This window comes from Amphiprion ocellaris, chromosome 20 (genome assembly GCF_022539595.1).
Source record: "Amphiprion ocellaris isolate individual 3 ecotype Okinawa chromosome 20, ASM2253959v1, whole genome shotgun sequence".
Lineage (NCBI taxonomy): Eukaryota > Metazoa > Chordata > Actinopteri > Pomacentridae > Amphiprion > Amphiprion ocellaris.
In genome coordinates, this window is record NC_072785.1 from 10,198,720 (window position 1) to 10,211,458 (window position 12,739).

General features: G+C 38.0%; 1 protein-coding gene across 50 annotated transcripts in view; it reads right to left on the minus strand.

Moving 5' to 3' along the window:
- Positions 1 to 12,739, minus strand: part of si:ch211-266g18.10 (titin) — a 36,548-nt gene that overhangs the window by 22,260 nt on the left and 1,549 nt on the right. For 47 of the 50 annotated variants that reach the window (XM_055005845.1, XM_055005825.1, XM_055005844.1 and 44 more), the window contains exons 2-17: positions 10,817 to 11,020; positions 10,649 to 10,732; positions 10,463 to 10,567; positions 10,196 to 10,351; positions 9,861 to 10,004; positions 9,593 to 9,736; positions 9,101 to 9,244; positions 8,854 to 8,973; positions 8,597 to 8,716; positions 8,464 to 8,508; positions 8,314 to 8,361; positions 8,172 to 8,198; positions 6,369 to 6,545; positions 4,776 to 6,278; positions 2,615 to 2,674; positions 68 to 2,035 (exon numbers count right to left, since the gene is read on the minus strand). In XM_055005845.1, the coding sequence (XP_054861820.1) occupies positions 68 to 2,035; positions 2,615 to 2,674; positions 4,776 to 6,278; positions 6,369 to 6,545; positions 8,172 to 8,198; positions 8,314 to 8,361; positions 8,464 to 8,508; positions 8,597 to 8,716; positions 8,854 to 8,973; positions 9,101 to 9,244; positions 9,593 to 9,736; positions 9,861 to 10,004; positions 10,196 to 10,351; positions 10,463 to 10,567; positions 10,649 to 10,732; positions 10,817 to 11,020 (5,049 nt within the window). The remainder of the gene's footprint in view (positions 1 to 67; positions 2,036 to 2,614; positions 2,675 to 4,775; positions 6,279 to 6,368; positions 6,546 to 8,171; positions 8,199 to 8,313; positions 8,362 to 8,463; positions 8,509 to 8,596; positions 8,717 to 8,853; positions 8,974 to 9,100; positions 9,245 to 9,592; positions 9,737 to 9,860; positions 10,005 to 10,195; positions 10,352 to 10,462; positions 10,568 to 10,648; positions 10,733 to 10,816; positions 11,021 to 12,739) is intronic. The other 3 variants (XM_055005856.1, XM_055005855.1, XM_055005843.1) reach the window with 3 other exon arrangements.

Genomic DNA, 12,739 nt, shown 5'->3' on the forward strand with positions numbered 1-12,739 from the left:
TCTTTTATTAAGAACAGTCGCATCTTTACATTGTGGTAAAAGCATTGTATTGTTGGCCCATACGTACCTGTCTTGGTGACTCTCTTCTTCGTTGGTTCTTTGTCTTCTTTGGTAGTTGTCTTGATTTCTTTCTCTTGTTTAGAAGGCTTTATTGGTTCCTTTCCATCTTTTGAAATCTTTTCTTTCTTTGATTCTGCCTCTTTTTTGGCTTCTTTAATAGGTTTCTTCTCCTCTTTCTCTTTTTTATCTTCTTTGGGAGGTGTCTTCACCTCCCTTTCTTTAAGGGGTTTCTTCTCTTCTTCAGAAGGTTTCTTCACTTCCTTCTTTTCTTTAAGGGGTTTCTTTTCTTCTTCAGAAGGTTTCTTCACTTCCTTCTTTTCTTTAAGGGGTTTCTTTTCTTCTTCAGAAGGCTTCTTCACTTCCTTCTTTTCTTTAAGGGGTTTCTTTTCTTCTTCAGAAGGTTTCTTCACTTCCTTCTTTTCTTTAAGGGGTTTCTTTTCTTCTTCAGAAGGCTTCTTCACTTCCTTCTTTTCTTTAAGGGGTTTCTTTTCTTCTTCAGAAGGTTTCTTTACTTCCTTCTTTTCTTTAAGGGGTTTCTTTTCCTCTTTGTCCTCTTTGGAAGGTTTCTTCATTTCTCTCTTTTCTTCAAGAGGTTTCTTCTCTTCTTTCTCATCTTTGATAGGTTTCTTGACTTTTTTGTCTTCTGAAGGTTGCTTCACTCCTTTCTTGTCTTTGGGAGATTCCTTTTCTTCTTTGACTTGTTTGAGGAGTTTCTCAATTTCCTTATCTTTGAGAGGTTTCTTTCCTTCTTTTTCTTCTTTGGGAGGTTTCTTAACTTCTTTCTCTTCCTTGTGAGGTTTCTTTACTTCTTTCTCATCTTTGGTAGGTATCTTGGCTTCTTTGTGAGGTTTCTCATCTTCTGTCTCTTCTTTGATAGGTTTCTTCTCCTTTTTGTCTTCTTTGGAAGGTTTCTTCACTTCTCTCTTTTCTTTGGGAGTTTCCTTTTCTTCTTTCTCTTTTTTCAGAGGTTTCTTAACTTCTTTATCTTCCTTTTGAGGTTTCTTGATTTCTTTCTCTTCTTTGGTAGGTTTCTTGGGTTCTTTTTCGTCTTTGGTAGGTTTCTCGGGTTCTTTCTCATCTTTGGTAGGTTTCTTGGGTTCTTTCTCTTCTTTTTGAGGTTTCTTGACTTCTTTCTCTTCTTTGGGTGGTTTCTTGACTTCTTTCTCTTCTTTGGGTGGTTTCTTCACTTCTTTCTGTTTTTTAGAAGGTATCTTCTCTTCTCTCTCTGTTTTGAGAGGTTTCTCCTCCTCCTTGTCTTCTTTGGCTGGTTTCTTGGCTTCTTTTTCCTCCTTGAGAAGTTTCCTAACTTCTTTCTCCTTCTTAGATGGTCTCTCCTCTTCTTTGGGAGATTTCTTTACCTCTTTCTCTTCTTTAAGAGGTTTCTTCACATCCCTCTCCTTTTTAAGGGCCCTCTCCTCTTTATTTTCAGGTTTATGTTTATCTTTAGCTTCTTTAATAGGTTTCTTCTCCTCTTTCTCTTCTTTAGGAGGTTTCTTCTCTTCTTTCGTCACTTCTGCAGCTTTAGGAGGTCTCTTCTCCTCTTTCTCCTTTTTGGGAGGTTTCTTAATTTCTTTCTCCTCTTTAGGAGGTTTCTTGGTTTCTTTCTCTTCTCTAGGTGGCTTCTTCACTTCTTTCTTGTCTCTAAGAGGTTTCTTGATTTCTTTTTCTTCTTTGGGTCGTTCTTTCACTTCTTCCTCTTTTTTAGAAAGTCTCTTATGTTTCCTTACTTCTTTGTGCTCTTTAGGTGGTTTCTTGACTTCTTTTTCTTCTTTGAGTTGTTTCTTCACCTTCTCTTCTTTGAGAGGTTTCTTGACTTCCTCCTCTTCTTTGGCTGGTTTCTTCACCTCTTTCTTTTCTTTAGAGGGTTTCTTTATTTCTTTCTCTTCTTTGAGGAGTTTCTTTACTTGTTTCTTTTCTTTGGGCAGCTTCTTCGCATCTTCCTCTTCTTTGAGAGCCTTCTTCACTGGCTCCTCTTCTAAAAGCAATCATTAAAGTGTCAGTTTATACTGTAAGATATAATGGACTGACATGTCAAGGAGTCTGAATATTGCACAATGTATCACATGCTCTTTGTGTGGAGAACTCACTAGCATCTTGTATAAAAGCATTTAGTAGAAATATTGTACTGCAGTGTGTGAATGCAGTTAAATGAACGATGTAGGAGCATATTTCACATTTTATATACACAGTGTGCTACACTTGAGAACACACACTTTTGAACAGTGTTTTGTAATTTCCTGATTGTATGTGATTACTTTTGGGTCTCTTTAGTTTCCATTCAAGGGGTTTTGCCTCAAGTTTGGCCTCCTTCTTTGGTTTTATAACTACAGTTTCTTCAAGTTTGACTTCATCCACTTTTTTCTCCTCTTTTTTAGCTTCTGCAGCTTTGACATCTACAAGTTGCAAAACATCGTCACAAGCTAATCTACTAGGTACATACATTACATTCATGTGTGTATACCCAATCAGTGCATTTAGTTGGAGTAGTAGGAAATACAAAACAGGTTTTGGGATTAGGAAAAGTTAAGAATATCCACAGGTTCAAGAATATTACCTTTAACAATGGCATCTTTAACTTCTTTAATTGCATGTCTTTCCTTTGCCTCTTTGAGAACTAAAGTGTATCATACAGAAATATGTAAAAATGCACAGCATATAAAAGTACAATTCTGACCAGTGATTAGACCTGTAATGTACTAGTAGTGTAGAAGTAGTCAACTAGCAGGTATCACGACAAATAATCATGCTTGCGAAAGCACTATAAGCGTTACAGTGCTAAAAACACCACAATCAAAAACACAACACAAACTATGTTGTTATGTCGTTAAAATAGTCAGATTTGTGTTTTATATCTAGACCTCAAAGACGTACAATAAAATAATATCTAGTTATTCTGTAATCTTCATTCAGAAAACTATGAGTGTTTTAATCTGCCTTTTAGCTCCACCTAGCTCTTTGTTGTGCTCATGACTCCAACTCATGCTAAGGGCAAGGACGGCACTGCTTGGATTAGGAACACTTTAGCACCTTGAGAAATAGACATGTCTGTACTGAGTCATCAGAAAGGAAAAAGCACTGTTTAGAGAGCTGGTTATAATCAGTCCCAAGATCTTCTTTCAGTGCAGCTGTTCACATCTAAGTCAAAATGATCTAAATAAATCTTGACTTATCCTTGTTCTGTCTATTTTTATTTGCTGTCAATTATAACTATATTTGTAATTTGTCTCTTAAAGAAACACATCAACTGTAATGTGTTCATGTCTTTCCTTTAGTCAGATGAGAAGATCAATATCACTTTAGCGCCTTTTTTTGAGTAAAGAGACTGATCAGACACATAAATTCTTTTTCAAGGATTATAATGAAACCAGATTATAGCCATATACCTGGAAAAGGTCACATTATTTCTCACAGAGGACTGGAATATAATATAATATAATATGAGCCTGAACACCTAAAACCATTGTTCAGACTGAATTCAAAGCAAGTTTTAGAGGCACCCTGACAGTTAATGCAAAGATGTAAGCTGTTGTGACCAGCATTCTGGTTAACACCATGCTGGGTAACACAAAAGCTGAAATACTGAAGCTCAATTTGACATTCTTACATTTTACCTTAGATTATATAATTGTATTACTTCTTAAACAGATATAATAGGAAGAATGGAGAAAAATAGCATAAAGAACTCAAGTTTCTACTGAGTTTTCAATCAAAATACATTTCATAAGTTACAGATAACAAAAACAAAACTTATAATATCCCAAAGTTGAAATTCTTGTGTTTAAAATGGGTTAAGCCCACCGCTTCAAATCAATCAAAAATTCAAATACAACTTTAACTCTAAAATGCTTTTGTTTAATTGGATTCTGTCAGCAAAAAAGGCTGATCATAAATCTGTCTGTGTGTATTCGCGACCTCATTTTCCAGTTTGAGGTTAAACTGATGTCAACCTTCTCTGTTGATTTATTTAACAGCTAATTATGATAAAAAAAATATATATCTGCTGGCTTTAAAAAATTGCTCTCTAGTCCCGCCTTTTCTGTGTCTTTTTAGCTGCCATGATTAAAGACGGCAAAATGCCAAAAATGTAATCTATATAGGTGTGCAGATCTATGAAGTTCCCGCTTCTCTCTACCCACCCCTTTGCTGCTCACTGCAGACTCTGCTAGAACATGTAAAGCTCCTCTACGTTGCACAATGCCAGGTTGTCATATGGATCTAATTCTGACAAACATGTTACAACCAGAAGAAATTCTACAGCAGAATAATGATACAGAAAGCCGCGCCCTGCAAGCTGACAGCATTTGAATCTTTAGGTTTGTTACATATGAACCCCTGGAAGTCAGAATCCATGTCTAGCTCATAAGAACGCCATAGTGACATGCTGACAAGGTAATAAAACTTGACTTGCACTAAAAGGGAATCTTCAATAAAGTCACAAAACCAGATCACAAACACATGTTAACACAAAAAAGAGAAGCAGTGGAATAAAAACATGATCAGTCATCAAACAGATCAGATAACATCTGTTAGGCCCTAAACACGCCAGTCATTACAGTATTAAGAAGAACACATAAGAAGAAGGTAAATCCACTACACCATCACTCTACATGTCACTCATCATTAATCAGCACACTCATCGGTCAGACATATTTTCACGACATAATAATGAAAGACAGAATGAAGAATATGTGATGATAGTGGGAAGAGTTGTGTACCTTTCTCATGTTTGCTGAGATGTTCTTCTTTGTGAGGCGCTCTGGATCCGACTCGTCTGAGCTTCTCAAAGGGAACATGAACCTTCCTCTTACGTTTAGGCTCAGTCTTTCTGCTCTCACTGTTGTTGTTGTTTTCATCGTGATCATCAACAATGTCAGCGAATTCGTCTTCATCATGTTCAGGTAGTAAAGTTTCTTCTTCAGATTCAGGTATCTGATCAATATGGAGCTTTTCTGATGCCAGAATTTTAAGATCAAGCTGTTGGACTAATGGTTCTTCTTCTGCATCTTTATCATCCTCCTTGATCTCTACATAGTCCAGTTTTTCTCCTTCCTCCTCCTCTTCATCCTCATTGTCCATTTCTAGATCCTGATCTTCTTCATCAGTTTTCTCGAACTGATCTCTGGCATCATCGTCAGTAATTTTGATGGTTTGTTGGACTCTTTCATCCTCTTCTTCTGACTTAACCTCCTCCTCCTCCTCTTGCTCTTCCTCCTCCTCCTCCTCTTCCTCCTCCTCCTCCTCCTCTTCTTCTGCTAGGTCTTCAAGTTTTGGTTCCTCCTTCTCCACATCTTCTGCCAAGTCTTTGTCAGTTTTGGTCTTATCATCTTCCTCATCCTCCTCCTCCTCCTCCTCCTCATCTTCGTCTTCTAACAAAACATCTTCAGTTTTGGTCTCCTCCTCCTTCTCCTCATCTTCATCTTCTGCCAAGTCTTCTTCTGTTTTGGTCTCCTCCTCCTCTTTCTCCTTCTCCTCATCTTCTAACAAAACTTCTTCAGGTTTGGCCTCCTCCTCCTCCTCCTCATCTTCATCTTCTAGCAAAGCATCTTCTGTTTTGGTCTCCTCCTCCTCCTCCTCTTCTACCAAAGCATCTATTGTTTTGGTCTCCTCCTCTTCCTCCTCCTCTTCTTCTACCAAAGCATCTTCAGTTTCGATCTCCTCCTCCTCTTCCTCCTCCTCTTCTTCTACCAAATCATCTTCAGTTTTGATCTCCTCCTCCTCTTTCTCCTCCTCTTCTTCTACCAAATCATCTTCAGTTTTGATCTCCTCCTCCTCTTCCTCCTCCTCTTCTTCTACCAAAACATCATCAGTTTTGATCTCCTCCTCCACTTCCTCCTCCTCTTCTTCTACCAAATAATCTTCAGTTTTGATCTCCTCCTCCACTTCCTCCTCCTCTTCTTCTACCAAAACATCTTCAGTTTTGATCTCCTCCTCCTCCTCTTTGTCTTCTACCACCCCGTCTGCTGCTTGTGCCTCCTCATCTTCTTCATCCACAGCCTCCTCTGTCTTTCCTTGATCTTCTTCACCCTCCTCTTCTTTTTTGTCCTCCTCCTGTTCCTCGCCTTCCTCTTTCTCCAACTGCTCTGCAGCTTCCTCTGTTATAATCTCCTCTTCTTCCTCTTTATCAGCCTCTTCCTTCTCCTCCTCCTTGCTGTCATGATCAAGGATTTCCTCCTCCAGAGGAGTTTCAGATTCTTTTTCTTCAAGGTCGACATGTTTCACTATTGACGTGACAGCAATACGTTTAGTGCCTGTTACCTATCTTTAATCGAATGAATGTGACAGTCAAAGAAAAGAAATCGTGTCAATACCCTCATCTTCCTCTGCATCCTGCACATCTGCTTCACTAGCGGCTTCAGGTGGCACTTCAGCCTCCTCCTCCTCCTCCTCCTCCTCCTTCTCCTCCTCCTCCTCCTCCGTCTTTGAGTCTTCACTTAACTCTGCAGCAGGAGCAGCTTCATCTTTGGCAGTGTGTAAGATCTCTGCAACTGTATCATGAACCCTCATCATCTGATTTGTCTGAAGTTCACATCTTTGGTATTATAATAGGAAATGAAGCTCCAAATGTATTTTATGATACAGAAGGGATTTTATGGGGTGAAATGGCAACGATGACAATAACAATGACAATTCATGACTTTTTACAGTGTACACCACATGCGGCAGTTAGTAACTGTCACCGACTGCTTATGGTATTATTAAAAATCATTTTTCTCACTGTTAACAAATCTTACAAATGACCAAAACCAATAATGAATTATTTTCTCTTTCAATACTTGCCTCTACTGATTACTTAACTGATTAATACACTATGACAGGATGACATACTAAACTATGATTTTTTTCAAGTTGTTTTTTGGACCCTTTAGTTGATTTTATTCAATAAGCAAGTAGAAAGGAAGACAGGAAAGCAGGGAAGACCTGCAGTAAAGGGCCATGAGCTGGAATCGAACCTGCGTCTCTGACACAGTCCTGTTCCTTGGCAGAGTAATAATAGTGTGAAACCCTGAAAAGATTATTTTTTTATTTTTTTTTAAATGATCTGGCCCACAATGATTATAGTATAAAAACTGTCTGCTATGGATTAAGATGTATCCTCTATTTACAGATTTTTTTCCTGCATATAGGACAAACTCCAAGTAAACTGAGATGCACATGATCATCTTAATGGAAGAACTTGCTTCAAAATGCAACAGTATGGCTTACTGCTGTTTAAAGTGTTTTTGTTAAATAGAGCAGAGGATGTATGAGCATTTGGCAACTCAGACAATAATTCATGGGACCAGCTCATTGTTGGTTTTAGTCTTGTCATGGAATTTCATAAAAAACTAAAAGATTACAGTCACACTTAATCGTTGATCTCCCCCCAAATACTCCCATGTTAAAAAGCCTCTCCAGACTAACTTTTGAAACGTGGTGTAGACTTGTATGATCACATGCATGGGAGTAACAAAATACTTCACATGAAAACATGTCTTCCAGTTCAGACAGTTCAAATATAAACAAATGACAGTTAATTATATGTTTTGAATACAGATGGCAGTCAGTACAGAAGATGCAGACAGAAGAATGCAACTCCAAAGGACACATATCATTAACAACTTGTCATGCACGTGACGCAAAACAAACTTTTAGATATATGACTGGATCAAGAGCAGCTTCGCAAAACACATGAATGCACAGTTCTATAAATCAAAACAACAAATGGTGAATGTGGCAAAGAAAAGGGGGAATGCAGTCATCAAATCCATAACAACGTGGTTGCTTACAGACATTTATTATAATAACGATGTACAACGGTTATAATGCGCATTTGTTCATGCCATAGGTTATCAAGTACAAATAAAGTTTGTTCAAACAGGACAGTTTCACAGTACATCAAGGAGGCTGTATTACACTGAACAGTAAAACGTAACACAAGTCAGATCTGACAACACTTTCCATCACGTGGCAAAGAAAACAAAATCAGTGCAAACATGCAGAAAAAGCCAGAAAAAATGTGTACAAAAGCATTCAACAAGTCTATGCATTCTATATGCTGGCAACACACACTGCACCTGTTGAAAAATACGTTGTGAAGAGAACATGTGCAACATGTGGGGAATATTTCTTACCTTTTTCAAATGGAGGCAGAAATTCACCTACGTTTCAAAGAAAATGTAAAGTAAGACCGTAAGCCTGTTTTTTAAATAAAGGATTTTCTGTATTGTTGTAGTGGAAAATATAGAATATTGCCATTACAATTACAATACTTACCTTTCCTTCTCACCAAATTGATGTCAGATGGGGCAGCGACAGCTTCATCTAAACCAAGTGAAACAAAGATGCTTTGTGAAATATTTGTGAGTTACAAGAATATTGTAGGATGCTTCCAAATGATTTACAACAGTAATTAAAAAGTGAAACCTTTTTCAGTTACTACATTTACAACTGGAGGGGCGGCAGGTTCACCTGAAACAGCAGAAAAAATGCATTAAGATGTCAGTAGATAAGCATATTTTCTGATCAAAGCAGACTATACATTTTTATACAAACCTACCTTGATCACCAACCAACATGCTTGACATATAAGCCACAAACAAATCTTTCTTGTCTGTGAACTCCAGCACTGCATCCTCAACAACCTTCATGGGGTCGAGGGACACTTCAGGCATGATTCCTGAAAAAGAAAAGAAAAGTCAGTGAGCAAAAGCTGCTTTTTAGAATATTTCTGCTGCATATTCATATATTGGAGTAGCCATGTTATGGTATGTAGTATATAAGTTATATTTTTTCATAATATAAGTTGAAACAGACCTTCTTCACCAATCAGTGTTGCTGAGAAGTAGCTCACAAGCATGCTGATCTGTTCTTTGGTGATGTCCGCAGTTGTCTTCAGAACCGACATGGGACTGAATCCCACTGCCTGCTGAATATCTGATCAACAGAGAAAAGAAGGCCGTTACTCACGAGGTTTGTGAAAACTGCAAACAGCGACTACAGCAGAGTGTGTGTTGCAATGAGACACATGGATTAGGTCCAAAACTCTTGGCAGGTACTGTACCTTTTAATGTGTCCAGTATCACATCCAAGATTACACAGAGCACATCCTGGATGTATCCTGCTATTCCACTCACAAAGTCATTAGTAACACTGAAGACATTCCTGCCAATAACCACAGGGTCAATGAAGCTAATGTCAGTTGTTCCTGAGAAAAACAACACACATTCAGGACAAACACTCCAGTGAGTTACTTCATTCGGCAAATTCAGTGTTTTCTTGTTACATAGACATCGGAAAAGATGGTTAAAGACCAACAGTAATCCATCATTTTCACTATAAAAACAAGCAATATTTGTATTTTAGTAAACAGATCAAGGTTACTTAAAAAGGACACAAGCTAAGATTTAATGAGTATTATGTTGATTTAGTCATCAATTTCTAATAGAGTTTTGAAAAAAAAAATCAGGCAAGAAGTAAACAGAAAGACATGATAATGTAGCATGTAAATGTTGGACCACAAACAAAACAAAGGGGGAAAAAATGGAGTAGGTACCTTTAACTATTTCCAGGATACTGTCTATGATGGTACAGAGTACGCTCTGGATGTAGCCCACTATTCCATTCACAAAGTCATTAGTAGCGCCGAAGGTATTCCTGCCGATTACTACTGGGTCTATGAAGCTAATGTCAGTGACTCCTGAGAAAAATAAACAGAAAACCAGTCAGCACACATCCAGCATGTAAATCCAACACTATCAATTGTGTCAAAAAGTCATTTTTTAGATGTTAAAAGGTTACAGGTTAACCAAAAGTGTAAATACCTTTCACTACATCCAGTATAGTGTCCAGTATCGAACAGAGCACACCCTGGATGTAGCCCACCACTCCACACACGAACTCATTAGTAACATTGAAGACACCTCTGCCTATTACCACAGGGTCTATGTAGCTAAGATCAATTTTTCCTGAGGAAAAAACATTTATGAGGGAGGAGATTAATTAATTAATGCTTCAACCAGGCAGTTAAAAGCTAGAATTAGATCAAGTTTAGTGCAATTTTCCCATGATACATTTATTTAATGTTATTTAATTTAATATGAAACAGGGAAAACAAAGTGTTATGTCAGAAATAAGCATTAGAATAAGGAAGACATACCTTTATTTATCTCCTGTATGGTATCTAATATAGAGTCCACAACAGTACATAGTGTGTCCCTGCAGCCGCCCACCACTCCACACATGAAGTCATTAGTTGAATGGAAAGCTCGTCTACCAATGACAACAGGGTCGATGTAGCTGAGGTAGAAGGTCCCTGCAGGTTTGGAGCAACATAATTAGAGACACGATGACTTCATATTTATATTAAACTCCTCTTTTCTCATACATGTGTGTTTGAAGCTTTAGTAGAAGCATGTTGTTGTACCTTCCTCATCTGAAAAGTATCGAACAACTCCATCTTTTGCTGCTGATATTTCCTCAGCTGCATAAGTGGCAGCAGACATGGGGTCACTTAAATCAGGTGCACATTCTGGGAAAAGAGATGTCAGACATTTATTACAATACTCACACTAATATATATATATTTAAAAATAAAGTGTAATGCCACTACCTTGAAACTTATTGAGCAGGCTGGTGGCTTCATCCACAGCATCGTTTACAGCTTTAACAGGGTCCGTAATGATTTGCTGAATGTCTGAGAATAATTGTAGAAATGTTTATAATTCTGCATGTATCTGAAAGTCCTAAAGAGATACATTTCCGGGTGTTTGTGACCTACCAGGGACTGCTTTGTACTCCACAAAGTCAAACATCACCACACCCACGACCACCCAGGAGAGCAGAGCAGCCAGGGCGATCAGCAGCTCCACGGACACCTTCAGCTTATTGAGGAGACTCAGAGCTCCGGATCTGAGGAAGCCCGGCTGTGGTGCTGCTGCTCCATTGGAGCCACCGGCTGCAGTAGCAGAGGCAGGTTTGGCCCCTGAAAAAAACAGAAGTACAAGAGTCATTCTGGAAAGAGATTTTAGTTTTTGGGTCACTAGCATTACATCTTTTTATACTGTTAAACTAATTGCTACAACTGCTGCACTGGACCAAAAGGTTATTTTTTAAAGTTGTTTAAGTGCTTGAGTGAGTTTTAAATGTTTCTTTTATTATTCACCACCTTCAAAGCTTATGTAGATTAAAATAAATACACTGATGAATAAGCATGGCTCACATGTTGCCCAATATTGACTTTTAGAATATTTACAGTAACTGTTACACATGACTGCTGATAAGTAGCATGAAATTGCACTTTAGAAATCCTGACATAATATTTAATTAGAATTACATAGTTTGTCCACCAGAGGGCACTGACATTTTTCATTTTTCAACTGTGCAATGTTCCCTGGAGTACATATCTCACTTAAATATTCATAGAGGACCCTATGAAAAATGCTTATTTATGTGTATGTGAAAATAATAGTAGCTTTAGAATTACAGAACCAGATAAGCACTTGAAAACACAACACAAAAGTTTGCGTTGCTACACAAAGAGTTCCTGATGAATATAACTTAGTTCCACAATTCTGTAAAGCAGCACTTTGAATTAGCAGGTGCACCAGTTGTACTGTCCCTGAAATGTAACTTGAGTCAAATCTTAAGTGTAAGGAAATATCATAAACTTTTGAGCAATTGTTTCAAAGTTCACTGCTCAAAAACTCAACTAAACTGCCTTATCAGGATTGTTTTGTGAGATTTAAACACATCTGACAAGGACAAAAGAAGAAATACACAAAATGCTGACGTGAAACCACCAAAAATATCCAGATTTTGTGACCCCAAATGTGCACACATGTCCATAAAATGGAAGCTGGTTGTGAACATAGCTGAGGAGTTCAGTAATTCCTAAATAATGATGTTGCAGAAGTCCCTGATACATTGTTTTACCATTGATATTCAGGTATTATTTTGTAACAAACAAACCAGGAATATTTGTTCAAATTAGAAATGTACATTTCTCCCAGGGATTTCATGAAAGCAAAAATTGTCAAATATCTGACAAGGACATTAACCGTGAAAACAGAGTCTCAAGCTGCCTTTTAGTCTAATCATATACACGCTAAAGTTGAACCATAACAGGTGGAGGGTGTTTCCTGTTTGATGAAAGGATTCACACGACATGGTGGTGACTGTGTGTCTAACTATTGCATTTACTGAATCTCATTGTCTGTTCTAAGCTCATTTAGTCTATTTTCTTCCTTAGTCTTTTTAGATTTATCTTTAATATTTTGAAAACCTCAGGAAAGACAGGAGCCGTCTGTCAGCAGTAAGCTTGTCCACCTGTATTCACTCATTTTCCACTTGTCCAGTACAGTGAAAAATGCCTGTCCAGCGTTTGGTGGCAGCCTCGATGTCATCAGCTGACAAGGTGTGAGAGTATCTGTTCTGCTCTGCTTTCCAACCTGCACCTGGTGCCAAGGTGTTAGAGACACCTTCAAACTGTGAATGAACTCTGAGCATGCCCGACTCATGACTCACTTCCTCATATGCAAATGCTGTTATGAAAAGAGCTCAAAACAGCTCCTTCAATCAACTGAGTTATTCAGGACAGATGGTGTCAGTGTTCCACCAAACATTTGCACTAATCCTGAAGTAAAACTGCTTGTTTTTGCACTTTTCATGGCTGCTAAAGCTCTGAAGATTCAACAGACAAAAC